Consider the following 26264-nt stretch of genomic DNA (forward strand, 5'->3'; position numbering starts at 1 on the left):
TACCGGCGGCCTGCAGCCTGTCCGCCAACTCTTCGCTTATAAAGCTTGCCGTGGCGCCAGTGTCCACCGTGGCCTTCACTTTTCGGCGGCGGCGGACAGCTGCATCTCTTCCGCCTTCAGGTCGCCCATTAGTTTCGAGAGGCAGCACCTTGCGATCCTTGGCCGCCCCTCGGTGGCTGAGGTCGCTTGGCGTTTCCCGCTCGTGCGCAGCATTCGCCGTTCGTGATGCCTATTTTCCCGCATCTCCAACAGAATGCGATTCTTCTGTTGCGGCATTCTTTCGCCCAGTAGTCTTGGCTTCCACATCTCCGGCATGCCTGGGATGGATTATTTACATATCCCGGCCGTGCGTTACGCTCGTCTGGCTCCTCTTGACAGCGCCTGCACGTGGCTGCTGGTTCTCTCCTCATGGACGGCGCAAGGTATCGGGCTTTTGGGATGTTTTCTTGCTCGAACCGCTCCCAAATTCGTCCGCTAATGCCATCAGGGTATCCAGGTACTGGCACCTGTAGGAGCGGATAAACAGCCGTAGTGTCGGGGTGCTGTTTTCTTTAATCCGCTCCAAGATCTCGTCCTTGTTCAAGCCCAGGGGTCGCATCAATGTCTGCATGTCTACCATGTAGTCCTTGAAGCTTTCGCCGTAGTTCTGCTTCCTCTGTCTGACCTGATCTGCGAGTTTGTTCATAAATCCCCTGGGCAAGAAGAACTCCTGGAAGCTCTGGCTAAATCCGCCCCAGGTCTCCCAGAACCTGTTGTTGGCGATGAACCATTTGAGCGCTTTGCCCTAAAGGAGTTCCGGCATCGCCCTCGGAATTTGGTTGATGTCTAACCCGTATGTCATGGCCGACCACTCCACTTGTTCGAGAAACTCCAGGGGCTTCTCATTCCCGTCGTAACGGAAACTCCACTCCCTGACTTACTTTGCTATCTTGGCATAATCCTGTCCGGGTATGCCATTCTCCGCACATTGTTCGCGGTTGTCGCTTTTCCCCTCCCTGCTGCTCTCCCGTCGGTCGCGGCTGCTGCTTCTGCCTGCGTTCTGCATGCTGCTCACGTCCAGGCTGCGCACCAGGCCTTCGGCTCCGGTGACTTTCAGGCCGACCGACGGGTACTTGGCGTAATCCCTTTCCAGGGCCGCCAGAATTGCCAGCGCATCAGGATCATGCCCGGAATGGTCGATAAATTCGGCCAGTGTCCGCCTCATGTCCTCTACAAGGCCCTCTAGCTCGATGCCTAGGGCCATTTCGATTGCTGGGAAATCGTCCTTTTTCAGGTTATATAACCACGACTTCCCCATTCTAAATATGTTTTCTGGTTTTCTTCGATCCGAGAATCACGCTTAGGCGCCGCTTTTTATATCTTCGCTCGCTACATAAACGTGCGGCTAGCTCAGTTGAGTTTATGTGTTCGTCCTACCAAATTTATTGTTGCGTGACCCCGAAACTAAAGAAGAACGCAGAAGTTAGGTTAGATTTTGGAATATGTGTGCTGGGTTTATTGCATCTAGATTTACAATAAAATATTCGACTTCTGGCTCCGCTCGCTGATGAATATAACGCCCTCGTTGACGCCGGTAGTGGCTCCCACGTCGACTTCTACGGCGGCACGCCTGTCGTGCATCCTCTGCCTTGCCGAGTCTTTCGGGCACCGGTCGTGTATTAGGTTCGCTATAAGTCCCTCACAACTTGGCGGATGTTAAGCAGAAAACCTTACTGGAGGGCTAAGCAGTGTTGCTGCAGTCAACACTTTACGCTCCACCCTGAAGTCGGTCGGGACTTCGTCGGGCTGGGCCTCGGCAGGTCCTCACTCTCGTGTGGACCGACTCCGGGCACCTTTCGCACAACTCCCTCGGATTCTCGTCGGCTGGCCCTCAGCAGGTTCTCAATCTCTCATGCGAACCGACGCTTGGTACCTTTCGCACAACATCCACTTACTCGGACTCCACCAATATCGTCGTTTTCGAGACTCGTAGACGCACCCTACAGCTTACCTTGTACCCTTGGGATCTCAGCTTGGCAGTCTCAGCTTATGTAGACGTGACCGTCGTTGGGCTTCTCGACTCGGCGATCTTGATTCCGGATATCCTGGCACTTGTTGTTCACTTGGGCTTTATTCGCGTTGATACGGTCACTTGCACGACTTTCACTTGACTGTCCAGAAGTGTGCGCGCGTCCTCCTTTTATACGCCATCCTGGTCCCGCAATTTCCCTTCCTCGGTGGCGTGATCGGGTCCAAAGTGCAGGACAAGTGCCGTGATCGGGTCCAAAGTGGAGGACAATTCCCGTTAGTTCTCCTCTTTGTGCTGGTCCAAAATCCGCGAACTTCACCGTTATACGGGTACAAAGTTCAGAACTTCACCGTTATAACGGGTACAAAGTCCAGAACTGTACCGTTAGTTCACGGTCTCTCCTCTTTGCGCGGGTCCGAAGTCAGCAGACTCACCGTTATTGGGTCCAAGGCCTACAGACTCACCGCAGCATTGAGTTCAAAGTCCAGAGAGCCGTTATTTCCTTTTTCCCACCGCACACAGCGAATCCCGCTGTTGCCATGCAGCTCCCCTGCACTCAAAATTGTAAGGAGTTTTACAACTCCTTACAAGAGATTGACAAAATGGTCCGCGGGATCGAAAAGAAGAGTTAGAATTGCGAAATGGATCATACAATTTCAGACCCAAAGTAGAAGCCAACAAGCAACGAGATAGCGAATAGAAAAATAGAGAGACAGCGATGGTAATTATGCAGATAAGATACCTAAGAGAACCAAATTCTCTGCTGCGGCTGGATGACCCGACAATAGTTTTTTAACGACTCTCGAAACTTCGAATTAAATTTCGTAAGAACTATCGTATAGCTTCCATATGAAAAATCGTTGAAAATATAGAAACTTAATAGAAAAATCGACATACCTTCGATGTTGTTTAGCCTTTATGTATTTTGTTCGACATATTTGATGACTGCAAGGGTATTCGGCAAGCCGAAGCTAGCTTTGGAATCGTATACGTGTATAAGCATCAACTCTCCGAATTTAACTTCCTTTCTTGTTTTTACACAAGAGTGATTTTTAAACTACACGATATTTTGAAAATCATAGTATGTATTAGTATTAATTAGTATTAAATTAAGAATTAAATTTTCATTACGTATTAATTGTGTATTTTCAGGAAAATCAACCAGATTTCATTCAAGCAGTTTCCAATGGAACGTTTGGGAAAAATCTTCTGCCAATTGTCATAATTTGGAGACGAGATGATAAACATATAAAGTATGAATGGGTCCCTGGAATTCAACTCTTTACCAATGTTACTGTTGAAACCCTCATTAATTCAACTAAAATTGAGATTTCGTGTACACTTAAAAGGCTTTTAAAGTCTTCAGAAGCTTTAAGCCATGAAGCCTTTGTGCAGGTGCTTTATTTTAACTCTCTTAAAGATTATTAATTGATTGATCATTGTTTTGCAGAAATTATTTAATGAACACTCTCAGGGAATTTTACCTAGATGGATTTCCCGATTCATGTACTTAGTTGATTATCTGTCAGACAACATGGAAGACGAGCACCTTCTAGCAGTTTTTTCTCTTCTAGGGACTATTGTGTTTATGTTTGCTGTTGGGTATATATTAATGTACTATGTGAGGACCGAAGAGAAAAATCTTAAGGCACAAGGCCATCTTAATAACAGTCAAGGTATGTACTCTACATGAATTTATACCACCTTACCAAACTTGCGCCAACTAGTAGTCCTCTAATACTGTTAAGTTTTTATATGGCACATCAAAATATAAAAAATATTTTGTATATGTGTCCTCCTGTCTGTTTCTATGTAAACTAGTCTGTCAGTTTTAAAGCTATCTTGCTGAAACTTTCCCAAAAGTTGTGTAGTTATTGCACGCAGTGCCCTCTCCAACCTTTGAGATAGATGCTTTCAAAAAAATATTCTGATTTATATAAAGTATAAGGATATGAAAGGTACTGCAAAAAGTTTCCAAAATATACGAGGTTTTTTCGAAAAGTATCCGACCTGCAATTATTTGTCAGCGCCAGCGTTAGTCTTCGTCATCGGGCGAGTGGCATTCTTCAAAGTAGTCCCCATTTGATTAAATAACACGCTCCCCGCGGTTGTTTCATTTGTCGAAGCAGTACAACAATTTTACCAATAAGCGAGCTAAAAACATCTCAGACTTTAATTTAATTTTATATGAGGAGCACAGCGGTCCCAAAAAATATTAATTCATTACACTGGTCAACAAAAAAATAAAATCGTTTGTTTCCTTTTATTTTTTTTGTGTTTCTATCTCAAAATAACGTGTATTTTTTAAATATGGTAACAATTTTTCTCGCACAGCTTTTGTTTTTAAATTACAGCTAACTACCCTAACTACTACTAATAGTACAATTCAATTCGTAATTTAAGATTGCATAAAATGTTTTGTTATTGTTATTTATTGGCTTGGGAGATCAATCAAATTCCTAGTTTTTGTGGAAGCAGATAGATTATGACTGCCATAAATTGGACACACTGTTCTAAAAGTTGAGACCACTAACCTTGAATTTCGAGAGTAAATTATAATAATTTCGAATCGTTGGACCGTGATGATAAAATGGCAAACCATTCTAAAAAGATAAGTCAAAAGAGGAAAAAATGCTTTAATTTTCTGTCCCAATCGTTCTACTTTTGTAGCGTCCCTATTGGAGAATCCTATGCATAAATAAGTATGAATGTTTGCCAGTTATTTTGTAGTTAACATCAACAGCTTCCACTCGGTTCGATTTGCTCAGCAGCTGATGTTCAGTTGCCGAGCATCGAACGATAATGTTTGTTTCGTGTGAGAGCTTCATGTCCTTTCTTAATGAACAGCTAGAAAAACTTGGTTGAATAGGTTGATTATAATTGGCGAGATGTTTTCCTGAGCAATTTACGTATAAACAAATACATGCAAAAAAACAAATACATAAATATGCAAATCCCGAGAAACCCGTTTTGTTAATAACATAAATCAACGGTGTACTATTTTAGTTATTTAAATTAATTAAACCCCTTAGGCAAATTTCTTTTCCACTACTTCAACCGGCTCCACTCTTATTGTATACGCTTCAGACGTAAACAATAATCTAAACAAAGTGTCCAGCTTGAAAACCCTTTCGTAAGCAAAAAAGCTATGAATAATTTAAATTAATTAAACAAAAGATGCAGTCTAGAAACCATTTTAGATTAGATTAGATTTGACCAATCAAAGTTATCTAATCAAAGTTAAACTTTGCTGCTAAGTTGCTAGTCACAGCTAGAAGCTGTAGTTAAAAGAATAAAATTGAAAATCGAATGGTAATGAACTAAACCTAATTGGCGAAGTCGGTAGGAAACATGTAATATCCTCGCGGATAAAAAAAAACTAAACAAGAAAGGAAGCTTATATACCCTTGCAGACATCAAAGATGTTGAACAAAATACATAAATGCTAAACAACATTGGAGCTATGACGATTTTTATATTAATTTTCCATATTTCCGACTATTGTTCATATGGCAGATAAATTTCGTCCGATTTTGATGCAATTTAATTCGTAATTCAAGAGTCGTTAAAAAACTCTGTATTCCAAAAATTATGCTCGTCTGATAAAAAACAACGACATTATAATTTTATTTCCGTTATTTGTATATAGATTATTCGATTATTCCTATGGCACCTATATGATAATGATGTCGGATTTTAATGAAATTTTTTTCTCGATTCAACGGTTATTTTTAATCTCCAAATTTTGGGAATCATGCTCGTGGGATTAAAAGCAACGATGTTATAATTTTTTTCCAATTTTGATATACATGTAGGATTGCCATCTCTCAGGAGCGATTCCAGAAATCTTTATTCAACAGAACATCTGATTCTTTAGCATTAGGTTTAACAGAAGGGAGCGTCAAGACAGAGAAATATAAGAAGTTGAAAAGAGTAGAGAATAACTTGAAAGGAGGAAGGTCGTGTGTTCTCTAAGAAAAGAAATTTGTAAAACAAAGTGGAAAAACTATGAAAGCTGCATGTTCGGAGCAGAACGCCAGTACCTAATTAGGTGCACATAGGTGTAGGGAGTTAGGAGCCGCTCTTCAAGCCTCTCTTTGTTTATTAACGTGATCCACCGTTGACGCAGTAAAATAAAAATCCAAAAGAAAAAGCAAGAAGTTACGGAGAGAAGGGTTTTAATGCAGCAGAGCAAAAGAAGAAAAGGAGAATTTTCTTGTTTCGCAACTCCATCAAGTATGGCGAAATATTGTGAAATTCTACAGACGTCGCGTCACGTACCAACTACAAAGCAGAAAGAAGCAGAGAAAAGCCGAGAAATCCAGAAAAATCCAGAGAAAAGTCGAGAGAAGAGGAAAGATGATCAAGTAAGAATCTGAGCAAAAGGAAGAAAGAAGAATTTTCGTGTTTCGCAACCGCCATCAAGCATTGCGAAATACTGCGAAATTCTGCGTACCAAAAACGAAGAAGGGAGAAGAGGAACGAGGATCAGAAACTGAGCAGAAGGAGAAAAGTTAAGAGGAAAAAAGAATTTTAGTGTTTCTCAACCACCATAAACCATTGCGAAATACTGCGAAATTCTGCGCACCAAAAACGAAGAAGAGAGAAGAGGAACGAGGATCAGAAACTGAACAGAAGGAGAAAAGTTAAGAGGAAAAAAGAATTTTCATGTTTCGCCATTCTATTAAGCATTGCGAAATATCTTGAAATTCTGCGCGCCAAAAACGAAGAATAGAGAAGAGGAACGAGGATCAGAAGCAGAGAGAAGGATAAAAAGCTAAGAGGAGAAAAGAATTTTCATATTTCGCAACCGCCATCAAGTATGGCGAAATATTGTCAAATTTTGCAGCTACACACGCAAAGAAGTTTAAACGGTGACGAGAAAAGAAAGCGGTGACGTCAATAATCCGTCGTCGCTAAGGGCGACAAAAATTGGCTACAGTGACAGTTTGAGGAGGTGAAAGCTATCGTGGAGGAGCTGAAGAAGATCTGAAGAGGAAGACGACCAGAGAGACGAAGCGACGAAGTTCAAGAAGAGGTGCTCTACGAGAGCAGTGACGACATCAACATCGAGGCAAGAGGTGGCAAGCAGTTCAACAGGAGGCGCGCAACGGCTGCGAGACAAAATGCAACGACAACCCAAGCAGTCAAGGCATCCAGGGGTGCATCAACAAAGACGACCGGAAAGAAGCAGTGCGCAAGTATAAACTCTGACGACTTGTGGCATTTATTTAAATTTCTATATAACTTACTTTATTGCAACTTTAACTATATATTATTCACATTTAAATTGTTCTTTAGTTTTAAGAGAAAAGTATTCAAAAAATATTAATAGTCGAAATAGTGTTGTAAGAGTTAGATTTCAGTAAGAATAATATGAATGTTGAAGAGATCACACGATTTTCCGTTGCAGAGCTTACACTAAGAGACATTGAAGATTCCCTTTCTGCATTTACTGGAAGCGGTTCCCCCAACATCGATGAATGGCTGGCAGATTTTGAACTGAATTCCATTACAGTTGGGTGGACTGACCTTCTAAAATTTATTGAGCCTTCTTTAAACAGTCTTCAGCGATAGCCCATCAGTAGAGAATGTACAAAAAGTCGGTCGTAAAGTTGGAAACCCGTAGTCAAGTCGCGCCAATCAGTTGATAAATTGTTGTCTCAACCCTTTTGTAAACATTTATCCACATATCTATCTTGCATGGGGGCTCAACCGTGCCAAAAATTTAAAAAGCAAAATTCATAGTGGTGTGCGTAAGCGTCCGGCGAATTCGGAAGAAAATTGAAATAACAAGAAAGGAAGCTAGCTTCGGCAAGCCGAAGCTTATATACCCTTGCAGTCATTAAATAAATATGTCGAACAAAATACATAAAGGCAGGGGCGCACAGAAGTAGTCTGGGGCCCGGTGCAAAAAACTGCGGGGGCCTTCAATTTTGGGAGATTGTCAATCCTTGTATTTTATCGCGGGGCCCCCATAAACGCGAGGCCCGGGGGCAAAATGCCCCCTTTGCCTTTATGCTTTACAATCTATTCAGTAGAAAAATAAGTAATTTTTCTTGAATACAACATGTGGGTTTAGTTTATTAGCAACATCATTGTATTGGTATAAATTATTGGTGCCCTAGTGCTGTGGGGTTTTCCCTTTAGTCTCTTCTGGGAATGTCTCTTAGGCTTAGATTCTGGTGCAAATCTCTGGGATCGTCTGTGTGCTTAGCTCTCTGTGGATGTGGTCATTTGTTGTGTATCTGTCTGAGTTAGATATTCAGGCCGGCTCCGGTTTTCACTTTTTTTTTCGTTTTCGATTTTGGGCGAAAACGTACGTTTTCGTTTTAGGTGCTCCGGTTTTCACAAACTTTTTGTCATAGTTTCGTTATCGGAATGGTTCATACCCTTGCAGAGCAAAGGGTATTATAATTTTGGCCAGAAGTTTGCAACGCAGTGAAGAAGACACCTTAGACCCCATAAAGTATATATATTCTTGATCAGCATCACCATCTGAATCGAAATACGTCTGTACGTCTGTCCGTCTGTCCGTCTGTCCGTCTGTCTGTCTGTCCGTCTGTCCTCCTGTCCGTTTCTGCCCAAACTAGTCTCTCAGTTTTAAAGCTATCTTGCTGAAACTTTCCCAAAAGGTGTGTGGTTATTGCACGCAGTATATAAGTCGGAACGGGCCGGATCGGGCGACTATATAGGATAGCTCCAATACAAGAGATTGAAATACAAAATTCTAACGCCGTTGTTTTTGATTAGATCGACTTGATTTCTTCCACATGGCGTTTTCTAGCTACTATTGAATTTCGGGTTAAATTTTATCGAAATCGGATAACTCTATCATATAGTTGCCATAGGAGAGATCAAAAAATATATATAGAATTAATGGAAATTAATTGATAACGTCATTGTTTTTCATCACACGACTATGATTTTTCGAGTATCAAATTTTTTAACTAACATTGGTTGATAAAAAAAATTTCATACAAATCGGACAACTATATCATATAGCTGCCATAGGAAAGATCGAAAAATCTATATAGAATTAACGGAAATAAAATGATAAGATCGTTATTTCTCATCAGAAAAAATCGGACGACTATATCATATAGCTGCCATATGAACATTAGTCAAAAATATGAAAAATTAATAGAAAAGTCGTCGTTGCTTCGATGTTGTTTAGCCTTTGTGTATTCTGTTCGAAATATTTGATGACTGCAAGGGTATATAAGCTTCGGCTTGCCGAAGCTAGCTTCCTTTCTTGTTTTTTCATAGTTTTTCTCACTGTTCAAACAGCTGACTTGTTTTTTAATTAAAAGTAAACTACGTGAAAAAGGCACTTTTGCCATTTAAAAAACTAAATTAATCATATCTATACTAATATTATAAAGAGGTAAAAATATTATAAAGAGGTAAAAATTGTTTGTTTGTTTGTTTGTTTGCAGCGAATAGGCTCCGGAACTACTGGTCCGATTTAAAAAATTCTTTTACCGATAGAAAGCTACATTATCGTGGAGTTAAATAGGCTATAATTTATTTTGAAAAAATTAGGGATCCGTACGAAAATTGCAATATTGTCGCATATAAAGTGAGTTGCTGACAAACACGCTCCCATAGCATTTTAACTCAATTTTTGTGTTCACTGTGAAATTGTGAAAAAAAGAATTTTTATTCAATTTAAGTTGAACTGTGAAAATTATGTGGATCGTGCATTTGAGGATAAATTCACCACTCTGTCCTAAGTCCAAAATGCTTAGAGGACGACGTGCAAACATTGGCCGCAGACATCCAAGCCAGCAACAAGTATATTCACAAAACTTAAGCGAAGAGAGACAAATGAGCACATGACCACTGCGAACTACAGTGATAATGAAAATTTAGATATTGGACCAATGGCGACTATCAGGGGCGGACGCAGAAAAAAATTTTGGGGGGGTCCGATCAAAAAATTTTTTTGTTTGGGGGGGTCCATCAAAAAATTTTTTATTTTATATGGTTGAAAGACCGTGTGCTGTAAGGGAATTTGGAAAAGTCTTAGATTTTTTTTTGTGGGGGGGGGGTGGGTCCGGACCCCCGGACACCCCCTGCGTCCGTCCCTGGCGACTATATACCGATATTGCAGTGCGTTAAAGTTTTAAAGAGAAACGGCTGGATTGTGCTGCGCAAGTGGAAAAGTCAAACTTCCAGTGTTAAATCACCATCTTTCTATACTTCCTTATATTTGAAAAATGTTGCAACATTGACTTTTAGTTGTTAAATTGTGTTGACCAGCGAAGCGGATGCAGGACCTCTAGTTTATTTATAAAAAGCTTATTTAACTTTTCTTTACAAATATTTTTTTCTTCGTTTTCATTTTATAAGTATTTTTAAGTGGTTGTTTTGTTCCACTACAAGTATGGCAGCATTGACGATAACTTTTGGCAATAGATTTATCGACCCCTTAGCAAAACGAAAGTTATTGTTGCCGACGGCATGCCGGTTCTGCGGTGGTAACCTTTCCATAGATCACTTGCTTGACTCTTGCCCGGTAGTAGGGAAAACGCGTAACTCAATTTTTGGAACATCCCTCCTTTTATCCCCTACAAAACCTAATATACAAAAATTACACGAATTCTTTAGTAAAATACAACTCCGACTGTAAAATAATATAATACTATTAAATATTTTTATATCAGGCCGAAGGACTTAGTATCCAGTGCCTTACATTACATTAACTTTAGTATTAAATACTAGATTTAATTTGTTAAAATAAAATAAAAATAAAATAAATAAAAATGAATCGCAGAATGTGTTGGTAAGCGCATAACTCAACAACGCCTGGACCAAATTGGAAATCTTTTTTAAAATGGATGGTTTTTAGAATTAGAATTATTGCTGGAAAAACCCTAAAAATAGCCCTTTTCTTTTTCCCATACAAATGATTTGTAACCAGAGCTCGCAAATAACAGTCGACCGTTTCACGCCATTACCTTATAACTTGGATTGTAGCCTGGTTGATGAACAACCTCGGCTCCAAATGACGTCATTTAAGAGCATCCGTTATATTTTTGTGCAAGCTTTAGGAAACTGTTTGATTGGGCTGAGTTTCCATATAGTTGCGAATACAATGGCCCTGGTGGATGAGCCAAAACGGGCAATTTAATTTTGCCACCTGCACAGCATAAGCCGGGGGTTTCCAATCGAAACTTCAGTGCATTGCAATGCTGACATACGACAGGCAATGAACCAATAACAACGCAGCTATGATCTTTGTGGTGGTGTTTCAGAATTGTATGCGAATGCAGCGCGATTCAAGTTTTCATTTGTGGTTCGTTTTCCTCTATTATTTTGTTGGGCTTGAGGTGGGGTTTGTGCAGCGCGAAGCTGTGCCATTCGGGCACGTGTCGATGCATTTATTTCTGCACGTTCCTCTTGCGTCCGACTATTATGGAAATTCTGACTATTTATTAAATTGCGCGAAAGCTGTCCAAGTCTTATTCGTCTAACAGCAGGCATTATTTCAAATTGTTTAAGCTCGCTCGATTTTTTTGTTTAAATATTTTTTACCGACTTCATCGATACACAATATCTACGCAGCTATGATCTTTTTTTTACATACAATATTGTGTACATCTGTTAAGCAGCTAGCGACTTTCCCAGAAGGTTTTTTCAAAATGTTCTTATGCTATAACCTTCTTCAGGTTCTAAGCTATCTCCATACCAATTTTCAGCCAAATCGGCCATGCCGTTTTCATGTGATGCGATTGCGCACATTTTTTGTCTCAATTTTTATATATATAGATATACGTTTATATATATATATTATATTTGATATATGAAGATCTTTAAGATCAAAAGAGTATACATAAGTCGAGCGCCCCTCAATCGTATTTTCCATCGAAACCCAAATTTTTGTTTCTAACGGAGAATGACAACAGTTCAATAAGAAAAACGATGACAAATTTGAAGTCGGGCCGCCGTCATTTGCAAGCAACGATTCGTGTTATAAGAGTGAGAAAGAGAGGGAAACTTCTACTGAGTTTGGTTTTGTCAACTGATACACGAAACAAATTCGTATATCGTGTTTTGTGCAGAGGGTTTAGTTAGTTAGTGTTTGTTTAGTTCGTGATTAGTGAAAAAATAATTTATATTTGATATGCCTCCAATAAGACGAAGCAATTTAGGTAGAAGAACCAGAAATGCTACAAACCAAGCTAATTACCGATCTAATCGTCCGCGAGTATCGCTTTCGGATCGCGGAAGTGTCGTCCGTCGGGAAGAACTGTGACACTTCTGCGTCACCCCCCAGAAGATGGTTCCGCGACACTTCTAGAAGTGACTTCCGCGACACTTCCAGAAGTGACTTCCGCGACTCTTCCAGAAGTGACTTCGGCGACACTTCTAGAAGTGACTTCCGCGGCATTTCCAGAAGTTACCCAGAAGAATATTCCCAATTGGAAAAAAATAATAGAAAATATTTTTACTATATTTATTAAAATTTTAGCTTTTTCTAATATATAAAATTCTCGTGTCACAGTTTTTGTTACCATACTCCTCCGAAATGGCTGTACCGATTCTCATGAAATTTTGTGAGCGTATTGCATAGGTCTGAGAATCAACCAACATCTATTTCCCTGTTCGACATACCAAAAATCGCGTATAAAGTGAGTTTCTACCTCATCACACAGACAAAAACACGCTACCATAGCATTTTAAATCAATTTAAACTGCGGCAAAAATAATTCATCATTAAGTAAAATCATTACTCGGACTTGGTGCTCGAGAACTAGTGGATTGTTTAAGAGGGGGCTTAACTGGGGCCACCAGGCGGGTCGCAGGTTGCGGATAGCGAACAGCCTTCTATAAGGTTAGTTGCGAATAGGCGCAAGCTAATAAGCAACCCCGGACAAGCAGCGGGTACACCGGAGTCGGTGTACTGATGAGACGTTTGTCTGGCCGTCTTCAAAAGTATAGCCTCACACACTCCTCTTCCCTCACGACTACCTATCAACTTCCCTCCCCACACAATCTCACTCCGGGCCGGACTAAGGTGTCATCCGACCCGTGCCGATAGTCAGCCTGGCTGGGGGCCCGGATTAACAAATAGCCCAGTCTCTCACGGAGGGTTCAGGCAAGTGGCGACCGCCTGTCCTAACTGCGCCTTACCCGGGTATGGCGGATCTCTGCCCGGGTGGACCATTTTTTCTCCGCAACTCGTGGGATTCTATTATGAAAAAGAATATGAAAACCAAATTGCCGCAGGATATCCCTGCCTCAAGTGCCACAAGGCTTTTAGAAGAAAGACTCCTTGACGGAGTGCGACCCCAGGTGGGACCCCACCCACCCAGGAGCGCAGCTTCCATCAGGAGTGCGTCACGGACGCAGAATGTGGGACAACCCCCACAGCGACCGACTGTTCCAGTTCGGGAACGTGGGCTACCGGCAGGACCATCCCGGCCGGCTTGCCCACCCCCGCGGCTGTACAGAAGACCAAGCCCGCCAATAAGGCAGAGGTCCTTCCAGCCAGAGGACAACCAGGAGGCCTTGGCGACCCCAACAGGAAAGGCCTGTCGGGGTCCAAGGTCAAATGGTACCTCAGGTATCTTCAGCAGGGCATGATGAAGCTTTGAATAAGGCGAAGGAGCCACGACCAGTGGCACAAAACGTTGCCCCTGCCAGCAAGCGGGCAAATAGTACCCTCACCCCTCCGATAGACACCCCGAAAAGGTCCAAGTCAGAGGGCACCAAAGAGGCAGCGGCACCCCTCACTCGTCCCCCAAGGCCTGATGGGCCGAGCACATCGAAGGCGGCGGCGACGAGGAGGCCATTATGGACGATGTGGTCATGTCAGAATGGGACTCAGCGGTCGCCTTCAGAGGAATCCACTTTGGGGTCGGATACCTCCTGATAGACTGCTTGGACCAGGACACAGCGGACTTGCTGAGGACTGTGACGCCTCAGCTAAGAACATGGAAGGGCGTGACCCTTGACACTAGGGTAGGAGAAGACATTCCTGCGGCATACAATGTCACAGTCTTCTGCCCTAGAAATGCAGAGAGAAGCAATGAGAAGCTAGTCTCTTCGGAGAGACTTAAATAGGCAATTGGGATTTTCCAACCATTTAAGTCACCTGGTCTGGATGGTATCTCTTCATCATTCCTGCAGCAGGGACTGGATTTACTCCTAACCTGCTTAAGGAGACTGATGCTAAGCAGCCTAGCAATTGGACACATCCCAAATGCGTGGCGTAGAGCTAGGGTGGTCTTCAGCCCCAAAGCAGGGAAGAAAGACATCACCAAGTCCTTCAAACCTATCAGCTTAACTTCGTTTTGCCTTAAAACGTTGGAAAAGCTGGTAGACTATCATATTAGGAGCACAGTTCTTAAGGACGGTCCGCTGCAACCCACGCAGCACGCATACAGGGCAGGTCGTTCAACTGACACTGCACTGTACCAACTTTGTCACACCCTTGAAGGGGTAGTGGACAACAAAGAAGTTGCAATCTGTGCCTTTCTGGATATAGAGGGAGCCGTTGACAATGCTGATGCTGTCTTAGTGGCCCTCGCCAGAAGGAATATAGACGCGACAACAAGAAGGTGGATTGGAGCTTTGTTAAGCTCCATACAGGCAATGGCGACCATTGGCAATAGCATAATGACCGTTGCCACGAGCAGAGGATGTCCGCAAGGTGGAGTTTTATCTCCTCTACTGTGGAGCCTACTAGTGGATGAACTACTAAGGAAACTCGCCGATAGAGGAATACAATGCCAGGGCTATGCCGATGACATATTAATAGTAGCCAAAGGGAAATTTGAAGAAACGCTTTGCGATATTGTCCAACTGGGACTCAAGATAACGCTAGACTGGTGCTGGGAAGTTGGGCTTAACCTCAACCCCGCAAAGACAGTCATTGTTCCTTTTACAAAGAAGTACAAACTAAAGAAAATGAGACAAATCATGCTATTAGGTACTCCCGTAGCAATAAGCCGGGAAGTTAAGTACCTCGGAGTTACCTTCGACAGGAGACTAACGTTTGCAACCCACATGCAAAACACAGTGGATAGGTGCCTCAGGGCTCTCTTCACCTGTCGGAAAAGTGCAGGGAAATCTTGGGGGACCTCACCCCAAATCATCAGATGGCTATACCTCATAATTGTGAGGCCAATACTCACATATGGTTCAGTAGCCTGGGGTAAAAGAGCTAGGCTCATTACCGCACAGAAACAGCTCCAAAGGCTGCAAAGACTGGCATGCATATGTATGACAGGAGCAATAAGAACCTGCCCCACTGCGGCACTGGAAGTTCTCATGGAACTCACTCCGCTACACTGCGTAGTAGAGTTACAGCGGAATGCAACCCTACTAAGAATCACTTCTTGTGGGAATGGCAGTGACCGTATCCTCAGTTCTAGGGATGCAGCAAAACTACTAGTCGAACTTCTCCTGAGCTCACACCCCAGGGACGAAATGACAATAGATTTCATCTTTGAAAAGAATTTCTCTGCTCATCTGAGCAACAAGAAAGAATGGACCACCATTAAGGAAGTACACTCCATGGCGAGTCACACTATAGCATGGTATACGGACGGGTCTTTAACACACCAAGGCACTGGCCTTGGAGTAGTAGGACCACGAATCAAATACCATGAATCGTTAGGCCAATACACCAGCATATTCCAAGCTGAAGTTTGCGCCATAGGACGGTGTGCAGAGCTCAATATGAAGCGTGGGTACACAAACAAGGACATTGCGATCCTCTCGGACAGTCGAGCGGCTATTACTGCACTATGCAGCAATAGAATCACCTCGAAGCTGGTTCGAGATGTAAGAACAAAGCTGAACCTTCTGGGCAGCAACAACAGGCTGTCATTAAGATGGATTCCAGGACACAAAGACATATCCGGGAATGAACTAGCCGACAGGCTAGCAAAACTAGGGGCGGAACGACCCCTTATAGGACCCGAGCCTTACTGTGGCATAGGCAGACACACAGTCAAAGATTACCTAAGAATGGAAGAGGTACATATGAGGCAAGCCTGCTGGGTAGACACCACAGGCCAAAGACAAGCCAAAACCCTCATCGTCAATTATGACATGAAGAAACTTATACTACTAGGGAAGAGATCACTTAGAATAGTTACCGGCTTACTAACCGGACACTGCAAACTAAGGAGACACCTATTTAATATAGGGATTACAAACAGAAAAACATGCAGATTCTGTGATAGCGAGGATGAAACCTCCCTACACATAATAGCAGATTGCCCAGCACTTAGTAGCCTGAGGAGCAAAACCCTCGGGTCCAGGTTCCTTACACTTGGGACCTCTGGAAGCATCGACCCGATAAAGCTCCTTAACCTTATCGAAGGAGCCGGGTTGATGGGTGAGCTCTAAGTTCAGATAAGGGGTACAATAGATCCAGTTGGGTCGAGGTAACCCTTTCCCCCCCCTAATAATAATAATAATAATAATAAAATCATTAATTCTATTTATGAGTGTTTTGTCCAGTGAGCAATGCCAAGAAAACGCAAAGGGGGAGATTTGATCCATGATACAACTAGATCTCGATACATGCGAAATAGAAGATCCGAAAGAATAGCGCAATTGCATCAAGAAGAGCCAGAAGATACACGAGCTGAACGCAATGAAGTCAGAGAAGAGCCAGAAGATACACGAGCTGAACGCAATGAAGTCAGAAGATTAGAACAACGAAAACCACACCGTTTCACAGTCCAACGACGTTGTTGGAACATAGGTCGTAGTACAGTAATTGCTAGAAGAATACGTTGCCATCAGGTGGCGAAACGGAGTTCGCCGGGGTTTGCTAGTTTATTTATAAAATCATGATGGGGTCTGAAAAAAATTATTTAAAAAATAAATACGAATTAGACTGGTCAACTGATGGTGTGAAATGAACATCAATAGACCAAGGAGTCAACTTTTTTTTTCCTTTTGCAATTAAAAACCGATTTGATGTAGAAAAAGGCATTTACTTTTCATTTTGACAAAAAAAAACTTGCCCGTTTTTGAAAACGAAAACGAGAGAATCTTGTGAAAGTGAAGACCGGAGCCTGCCTGATTGTTCTTAATATTTTCGACTGGGCTCTTTCTATTATGATGAGGTTGGATTTTCTGGTACTATTATTGTTTTATAAATTAGTTGGATACGTTTAAGTCTGATTGTCTTCCCAGAAGCCAATGGAGTTGTCGGAATTTACTTTTACTTCGTTTCGTTTGTTTATTATATGTTTTTTCCACGTGAGTTTTGAGTGAATAGTGAGTCCCAGGTATTCTGCGCTTGTACTTAGTTTCAGGTTTTCGTCATCTATTTTAATTCTTGTTGGGGTAGTTATTTTCTTTTTTGTGTATACCACCTTTTGTGTTTTGTCTTTATTTATTTCAATGCCCCATTTCTCAAACCATGACATTGTTGTTGTTAAGATCTCTTGAAGTGTGTTTGCTGCTCTTAGGGTGACCAGGCGTCCGTATTAATACGGACATGTCCGTATTTTTTGTAAAATGTCCGTATTTATCGCGTTTTTGACGAAAAAACAGGTTGCACTTGCAACAAGCTTGTGACAATTAACAAGGCATAATGTCCGAGTCACCCGATCTTTCGACATCGAATCTATTGTAATGAAAATTTTCAATCACGTTTAGATTTACACCGTTCGGACAAATCAATTGAAGGATTTTTGCGATTTCGTTGATGTGGAGTACAGGAAACTGCTATCTTTTTTTTTTAGCTTTGCTTTGTTTATTGAATCTTCTCCTTACGAGACTAACAATAATCTTATACTATAACCTTACTATCAGTCATATAGACTGAAACAGTAAAAATGGCCCTGATAAATTATGGCTGGGTTGGAAGGTCGTTACGTTGCAGGCGGGTTCTTCTGGAAACCCGAGTCAGATCCCTTGCAAGTGGATTTGGGTGTGCTGAGAGTTTTTTCTTGTATGACGCTTTTTGCTTCTCTATTTCATCTTTTACTGCGAGAATGCCAAGGTCCCTGTGGATGTTTTCGTTTCGAATATACCATGGTGCCCCAGTGACAGTTCTCATGATCTTTGCTTGAGCGCGCTGTATGATGTCTATGTTAGTTTTGCTCGCGTTCCCCCAGAGCTGGGAGCCATACGTCCAGATTGGTTTAAGAGTGGAGTTGTAGAGCAGTACCTTGTAGTCCAGACACATGGGCGATCGGGCATTTATAATCCAGTGGAGGCTGCTGGCTTTTAGTTTTAAATGTAGTTTCTTGCATTCGATGTGTCTACGCCATGTTAGGAGTCTATCGATGTGGACGCCGAGATACGTTACTTCGTTGTCTTGTGGGATTTGTGTGCTATTCAAGTAGATCGGAGGGCAAGTTTGTCTGTTGAGAGTAAACGTTACGTGTTTACACATCTCTTCGTTTATTTTGATACGCCAGTCGGATAGCCACTTCTCTATTACCGTGCGGTGGTTGGCTAATTGGGATGTTGCACGGACTGGGCATCTGGAGCGGCTGAGGATCGCAGTATCGTCAGCGAAGGTGGATGTTAGTAGTCGGTCGCTCGTGGGAATATCCGCTGTGTAAAGGACGAATAGAGTTGGTCCAAGTGCGCTTCCTTGTGGGACTCCAGCTTCGATTTTATAGTTTTCGGATGTTGTTGTATTGCACCTCACTGCGAAGACTCTGTTGTAGAGATACGACTCGAGTAATTTATGAGTGTACCCGGGAAAGTGTGTTTTGATTTTATACATCAGACCGTTGAGCCAGACGCGGTCGAATGCTTGAGATACGTCGAGGAATATCGCGCTGCGGTATTCTCTATGTTCGAAGGCTGTGCGAATCTCTGATGTTATTCTGTTGACTTGCTCGATAGTTCCATGTTTTTCTCTGAAGCCAAATTGATGGGCTGGGATAATATTATGAGCTCCCATATATGGTAATATGCGTGTTAGAAGGCATTTTTCGAACAGTTTGGACAGGCATGATAATAGACTTATTGGTCTGTAAGAGGACGGTATCGTGTGATCTTTTCCGGGCTTTGGTATCATTATAATTATTGACTTTTTCCATTTTTTTGGATAGTAGCCAAGACTTATGATCCCATTGAAGAGTTTACAGATGACCTCAATAGCACAGTTTGAAAGTTCAATTATCATTTTTGGAGTTATTTCGTCACCGCCGGGAGCCTTTTTCGGTTTTAGCCTCCGGATGACTTTGGTGATCTCGTTCGGTCGAAATTATGGTATTGTAGATTCGCTTTCAGTTTGGATTTCCGGTAGAGCAAAAGGACTTGCGGCGGGATTCGGTTGGAAGACGCCCCTGAGATGTGAGGCAAATGTTTTGGCTCTGTCTGTGTCGCTGCGCGCCCAGCCACCTGAAGAATTTCTTATCGGGGAGACGGTTTCAGCCGGAGAGCTTAGATTTGGGTGAGCCCTCCACAAAGGATGCTTTGCACTTGTTGGAGAGAGTTTCTCGATATATCTCAGTTGTGCGTTTTTGGCATCTTGCTTCAGAACCCGGTTCAGTTTGCGGGTGGCTTCATTTAGACGTTGCTTTGAGCATGGCGATCTGATGGTTTGCCACGCCCGTCGCAGACGCCTTTTTTCCAGAATGAGCTGTTCAATTTGCAGGTTGGTTTTGAACTTCTTTATTTGCACATCATGTCGCTGTGGTGTTGAGATCCTGGCTGCTGTCACGAGAACCTCTTCCAGGGCGGCGGTAGAGCAGTCGATGTCCTCTTCGATATTGAGCTGGGTGTTAAGTTCAATGTGGGAACTGACGTACTTCCTATATTTCATCCAGTCAGTTCTGTGCGACGTCAGCCTGTAGGTGTAGTCCGTAATTTCTGGGTTTTGAAGAAGGGTTATCAACAATGGAGAGTGGTCTGATGAGAGATCGGGTAGGGCCGCGGCGCTTATTAGGTTGCGTGGGATGTTTTTTTGTAACCGCGAAATCAATTAGATCTGGGATCTTTCTAGGATCTGCTGGCCAATATGTGGGGCTACCAGGAGAAAAGTAGTCCAACTTATTTCTCACATTTATAAGTGCATTATAAAGTTGCCTTCCCTTGGGAGTAACGATCCCCAGTGCGTATGCTTTGCGTTGTAATCTCCAGCAGCTATGAAGCGATCCCCTAGTGAGTTGTAGAAGTCCATGAATTGACCTTCAGTGATTGTAAAGCGAGGTGGGCAGTAGACAGCGGCGATGCAAAGGTTGTCGTTTCCTGACTGCACTTTTATAGACGTGGCTTGCAAGTAATTTGTTGCAAACCTTTAGTGAAAATGGTGTTTGATGCGTTCTCTAATTAAGATGCCGGTGCCGCCGTGGGCTTTACCATCGGGATGATCTGTGCGGTAGAAGGTATACCCCGTTATGCCGTGAAATGCCGTTGGCATTCCACATGGATATTCGTAGATTGGTCATTTATTATTTGGACTGCTGTGATACAAGCAGCTGCATCACCATTTTCTGGTTCTGGACCAGCGTTTGCATGTTCGCTTTCATAAATGACATGCTTTGTTGCATGGTAAACATCATAGTTTCCAAATTGCTTTGCGGCTGGGCTGGTACCTGTTGAGCGTTTTCTGAGTGTGGCTGGAGTGGTTTTTCCATGCCCGTTCGTAGAGCATCAGCGTAGGAGATGCCGTTGGTGGTACTGAGCGGACCGAAGGATGATCTGGCTGCCTTGGCAAAAAATACGTCTGGCGTAGTTTTTGATTTAAAATACACATTTTGGGTATTTTGTTGACGCGTAGCTGTCGCTTGTCGCTTGCGACTGTTCAGCTCCTTGTAGACCAGACAGCCTCTGTTGTTTGCCGTATGGTTTCCTCCGCAGTTCCCACATTTTTTTGTATGGGGATCTTCTTTGTTAGCAGGGCAGTGTGCGGAATTGTGGAAGTCTCCGCAGACTACACAAACTGACCGAAGTGTGCAGTATGTCCGGGTGTGTCCAAACTCCTGACAATTTGTACATTGCACTGGGCCGTTCCGTTCGTGTGGTTCTTCCACTGTGATCCTCCGGTGCAGTAAGAACTGCAGCTTGTAGATCGGGTGCACTTCATTTTTCTTTAGGGTTTTGCTATCTGGCTCTAGCTCGACCTTAAAGAGTGGTTGCTGCTTTTTATTTTTGTTGATAATATTGCTAACATTCTTAGCAGAGAATCCATTTTCTTTAAGGGCTTCTATTATCTCAGAGGGGGCGACGTCGGGTTCGATTCCTTTTAGTACTACCTGTAGCCCTTTGCTGCTTTTTAGTTGCTAGGTGTAAAAATTCTTTTTCGTTTCCTCCAGGTATTTGGAAACAGCTCGGAAGTGTTCTTCATATTTCGTCTGAACTTTGGTTTCGTGGATGTTCCCTTTAATAAGCGGAACAACATGAAAATTTTCGTCCCCGACCAGCGCAACAATTTTGTTGACCAGGGCGTTTGAGCTTTTTTCCCTAATGTAGATAGGTGGGGGCTTTGGTTTCTTTTGGGTCACTTAATCCGGCTCAGCTTGGCTCTCACAATCTGCTAAGAGGGAAAATCGGTTGCTGTTGTTTGAAATCCTGGTTTTTTCTTTAATTTGGATTGTACGGTTGATCTTTGGTTTGTTACCAACCGTGTTTTGCGGACTAAGCTTACGCTTTATCTGGATGTAGCGATCCATACCGGTCTGTATGGCCGGAACCGCTTGTTGCTTATCAAAGCTTACGGTTTTTGTTGCTGTTGCAGTTTGCGATGGAGCCGCCCTGCAGTTCCAAAAGTGCCTTGTCGTGGATGACATGTACGACTACCCACTGATGCGAGTGTCCGAAGCACCTGGAGCCGCACTGGTGCCATTTCATATAAAGCTCTTGTATAGCATTTAAGGATTTGACATGCATGCCGCTCTCGATGACCATTTTGTCCGATTCATCGAACGTGGCATCGATGGCTTATACGAATTTTGTATGGAGAAAATTCGTATAAGCTATTGATGCTTTCGTTGCTGACGTGGAGGCGATGTTGTCATCTAGCCCAATGTCTAAAATGTCATCCCCAAATTCATATGAAAAACAATATATATATATATTTTTTTTTATTTTATTAATTAATCTTATTTTGAAACATAAGAGATAAGTACATAAATAATATGAAATTAGAACGTTTTTGTTTACCATTTATGTGGAATATTTGCAGGACATCGGTTGTTTTGCGTCCATCTATGGTAAAAATTTTTTTATTATTACATATTATATATGTATTAATTTTTTTAACTTAAAGCTAACTTACCTTTCAAACGAATTTGTCGTACATACAGGCTGAATCCTAAAAAGATTTAAATAAGTTTGTAGTAAAAGACATAATATTTTTGTAATATTAACGACACTTACATGATTTTTAAACAATTCCGCTGCCCGTTGCGCAAATTAAGTAATTTCACAACTTACTGTCAACGCACAACGCAAAAGAATGAGCAGTTCAATTTTATTTTGCACCCTTTTAGTATACCCTTCTTTTTTGGGTATAACCGACCATAAATGACACGCGAGTTATATTATATCTATATTTGCAATCAATGTTATGTTATGGTTATCCTGGTTCAATAATTTAAATAATGTTGTATATATAAAATATATTATATCTGTATATAACTTTATATATATATTATATTTAATATTTTAAGAACTTTAACATCAAAAGAGTATACATAAGTCGAGCGCCCCTTAGCCGTATTTTCCATCGAAAACCAATTTTTTGTTTCTAACGGAGAATGACAACAGTGCAATTAGAAAAACGAAAGAATAGAAGACAAATTTGGTGTCGGGCCGCCGTCGTTGCCAAGCAACGACATCGTATTCGAAGAGTGAGAAAGAGGGGGAAACTTAGGAATATCCCTTTTCCTTTCCTACACATTGATTGCTTGAATGCCAAAAGACACCGGGTGACAGCCAGAACTGCAGGGCGTTGACACCGTTTTCGCAATATTGGTCGTTGCTTTAGTTGTTGCCGTTACTTTTGCTGAGGTAATAAAAATTGAAGCACTGCTTGTTGTTGGTGCGTCTCCCATAGAAGCCGGTGGTGGTGGGGTCTGGCATTGATAACTCCAAGATGTAGGAGTTGGAATGAGTAGGGCTGGTGACAGAGAGCGGGCTCTCGTGGTTTCGACGGCCAGTAGGGCCGGGTTGCTCTTTGTAGACGTTTTCTCTGCTTCGGTATCGCGGGTTGAGAAATAAGCATAACAAGCGTTTCTTTGGTTTACGGAGCTTCTACGCTCATTATTTTGCTCGCCGCTCATTTATTTGAGCTTATCGCGCGTGGCAAAATTTGTGAAAAACTGTATTATATCACTTATATTAGTAATTAGATATATGCAACATGAGCAGGAGTACCCACGCGTGCCCTGAGCGAATTTCGCGAAATAGAAATCGGATATTTTCGATGTATTTTTAGTTACTCGGCGGAGCGATATAAAAACACGTCTGTTGTCATTGACAGTTCACTTGATGATCGCTTTCCAGCTCTGAAATCATTTTTTTATCCACTGACCATCCGCCAATTATTTTAGAGAGGTTTTTCAAAGATAATTTTCTGGAATTGCAATTGCTGTTTATAAGTTCACTTATGAATGTCTTTCACAATAGAATCAAAAGCTTCGAACGCGAAGACAATTCTGTTCTAGAAGTTTTGCAAATCATTGACGAAGTATCGGAGACTTTGACTTAGAGACTCAATTCGAAATTTATACCATTCGCAGTCAAGCAGAAATTGCAAAAGCTGACAAATGAAGGTAAAGAAACTGAGTGTCAAAACTTCACAGAATCCATGCTTGTAGTGTATGAAAGATCTTGTGATTATTTGCTGAAATGGAGTCAGTCATTGGGTCATTTGGAAGACTTCGAATGGTTAAATTTCAAGCCAGGAAAAGAGTCTAGGTATGAATCTGTTGAAAATCTGTTGCATTTCTCGCATCCAAAAATATTCAAATTTATGATTCAAAACTGTTCGACCAGTTTGTTAATTTGAACAAAATTTTTGAATGAAAAAGAAAAGCAAGAAAAAGAAGCAAGAGATGATTTTTTCAAAAAAAAAAAGTAGCAATGAAAAAGTCTGTGATTTTCTTTCTGCTAACAGTTGTCTTGAATCATATTCTGAAATACTCAAAATTGCTTAATATTTCTTTGCGATTCCCTGTCACAACGCAAATTGCGAACGCGTTTTTTCATTTGTTAATATTCAATGGAGCGACAAACGGAACAATTTTGTTTTCGAAAACTTGACAAGTAGAATCTTGGTTCAATTCAATTTCAAAAAATATTCCTGTCAACAGTTTCATACATATTTGAAAAAGAGAAAAGACGAAAAAAGTGTCCGTATTTTCCACTTCAGCTATCTGGTCACCCTAGCTGCTCTTTTTTTCTGTGTAGCTAGCACTGTACATTAGCACTGTATCGTCAGCAAAGGTTGCAATCATGGAACAAGGGGTCAGTGGGTTTGGGATGTCTGCTGTGTATATAAGGTATAATATTGGTCCTAGTACGCTGCCTTGGGGTACACCCGCTGCCACAGGCATAAGATCTGAACATTCATCGTCGCATTTGATATAGAAGTATCTGTTGGTCAAGTAACTTTTTAGTATAGTGAATAGGTTAAGTGGTAGGATGTTGTGAAGCTTATGGAGTAGTCCTGTATTCCACACTTTGTCTTCTGATATTTTGTTGATAACTCTGTGTACTTGCAACACCGTCGAGTGTTTTTTTTCGAAACCCAAATTGATGGGGTGGGATCACATTTTGTTCTATTAAGATAGGGTTGATTCTGTCAAGTAAAATTTTTCCCAAAGATTTTTGATAGTATTGGTAACAGGCTGATTGGTCTATATGAGCTAACAAGAGCTACACTTTTATGAGGTTTTGGGATTGCTGTAATCTGGCAATTTTCCACGTCGAAGGGAAGAACTTCAGTCTTATCACTGCATTAAAAATGACTGTTATAAACCTAATGGTTTTACCACTGATTTGATCATAGCCCGGTGTCTTTTTGTCTTTGACTTTTAAAATTTGTTCCTTATTTCGTGTATGCTTTTGTATACCAGTGTGTCAGCTTTTTCTTTGTTTGTTCTTGCCCATGAGTTTTTCTTTGTCTTTATTGGATGTTTATGTATAGGTGCTTTTGTCAGTTTTTTAGTCGCTTTCCATAGGGAGTAGTTTGTAGATGTCGTCGTTCCCAGATTTTCCAGCTGTCTCCAGATTTGGCTTTCGTTGTACTCTTGTAGCGTTTGTTTGAGATCTTTTATTGCACGGTTTAGCTTGGTTTTGTCATTTGGGTGCTTGGTGGACTGCCATATTTTCCTTAGTTGGCGTTTATGTTTGATTTTGTCTTTTATGTGTGATGGAGTCCTTTTGGTTATTACGAGGGTCAGAGCCGGAGTCGATTGCCATAGAGCTTTAATTATGTTGTCGTTTAAGTGCATTATAGCAGAGTCTAGTTCTTCGTTTGTTTTTAGGGAGGCCATGGTATCCATGTTGTCAAGTAACATCTCCCTGAATAGGTTCCAGTTCGCTTTGTGGTTGTGGCTCGGAGTGCTAATCCCCAGATAGCATACTTTGATTTAAGTGTGTTAAAAAAATTTGATGTTCCAAAAATCAAGTTCGTGGGATTAAAAACAAGGACATTATATTTTATTTTATATATTTTATGATCCCTCCTATGGCAGCTATATGATAGAGTTATCCGATTTTGATCAAATTTAATCTGAAATTCAATAGCAGTTAGAAAACGCCATCTGGAAGAAATCATGTCGATCTGATCAAAAACAACGGCCTGGGAATTTTTTATTTCATTCTCTCGTATGGGAGCTATCCGATATAGTCGGCCGATCCAGCACGTTCCGACTTATATAGGGGAATGTTGTCAGGGTTGGGCCATTTTATGACCTATGTCCATAAGTTCTGAACGAATGACAATTCAGAAAAGGTTTATACATTTTTGGAAAGGTACAAGCAAGAGAAAGTGTTCACCAAAAATAGAGAATAAAAAAACAAAAACAAAAAAAGTTATAGGCGTTTGAAAAAAAAAAAAATGTAGTCAGCCTTGGGCCATGTAGTCAGGGTTGGGCCACCTTCAGAAAATCGTTGACAATATCGTAACGTGGTGGAATAAAATAGAATTCAGATAAATCTGACATTATTTTGTTCATTTATTTAATTATTTGGGATTTTACAGTGAATATCAAATTATTCAGAGTTGTTTTTTCGTTTGTAGCGAGAAACACTAAAGAAAAAGATAAAAATGATTCATCTTCTTTCAATCTATCGAAATATTTTTTAGGGA

General features: G+C 41.5%; 1 protein-coding gene across 2 annotated transcripts in view; it reads left to right on the top strand.

Annotated features, from left to right (window-relative positions):
• The window catches only part of LOC108100543 (dnaJ homolog subfamily C member 16), a 451288-nt gene that overhangs the window by 283064 nt on the left and 141960 nt on the right, over positions 1–26264 (top strand). For both annotated transcript variants that reach the window (XM_043209499.1, XM_043209500.1), the window contains exons 8-9: positions 3161–3403; positions 3459–3684. In XM_043209499.1, the coding sequence (XP_043065434.1) occupies positions 3161–3403; positions 3459–3684 (469 nt within the window). The remainder of the gene's footprint in view (positions 1–3160; positions 3404–3458; positions 3685–26264) is intronic.

This window comes from Drosophila ficusphila, unplaced genomic scaffold (assembly GCF_018152265.1).
Source record: "Drosophila ficusphila isolate 14025-0441.05 unplaced genomic scaffold, ASM1815226v1 contig_128, whole genome shotgun sequence".
NCBI lineage: Eukaryota > Metazoa > Arthropoda > Insecta > Diptera > Drosophilidae > Drosophila > Drosophila ficusphila.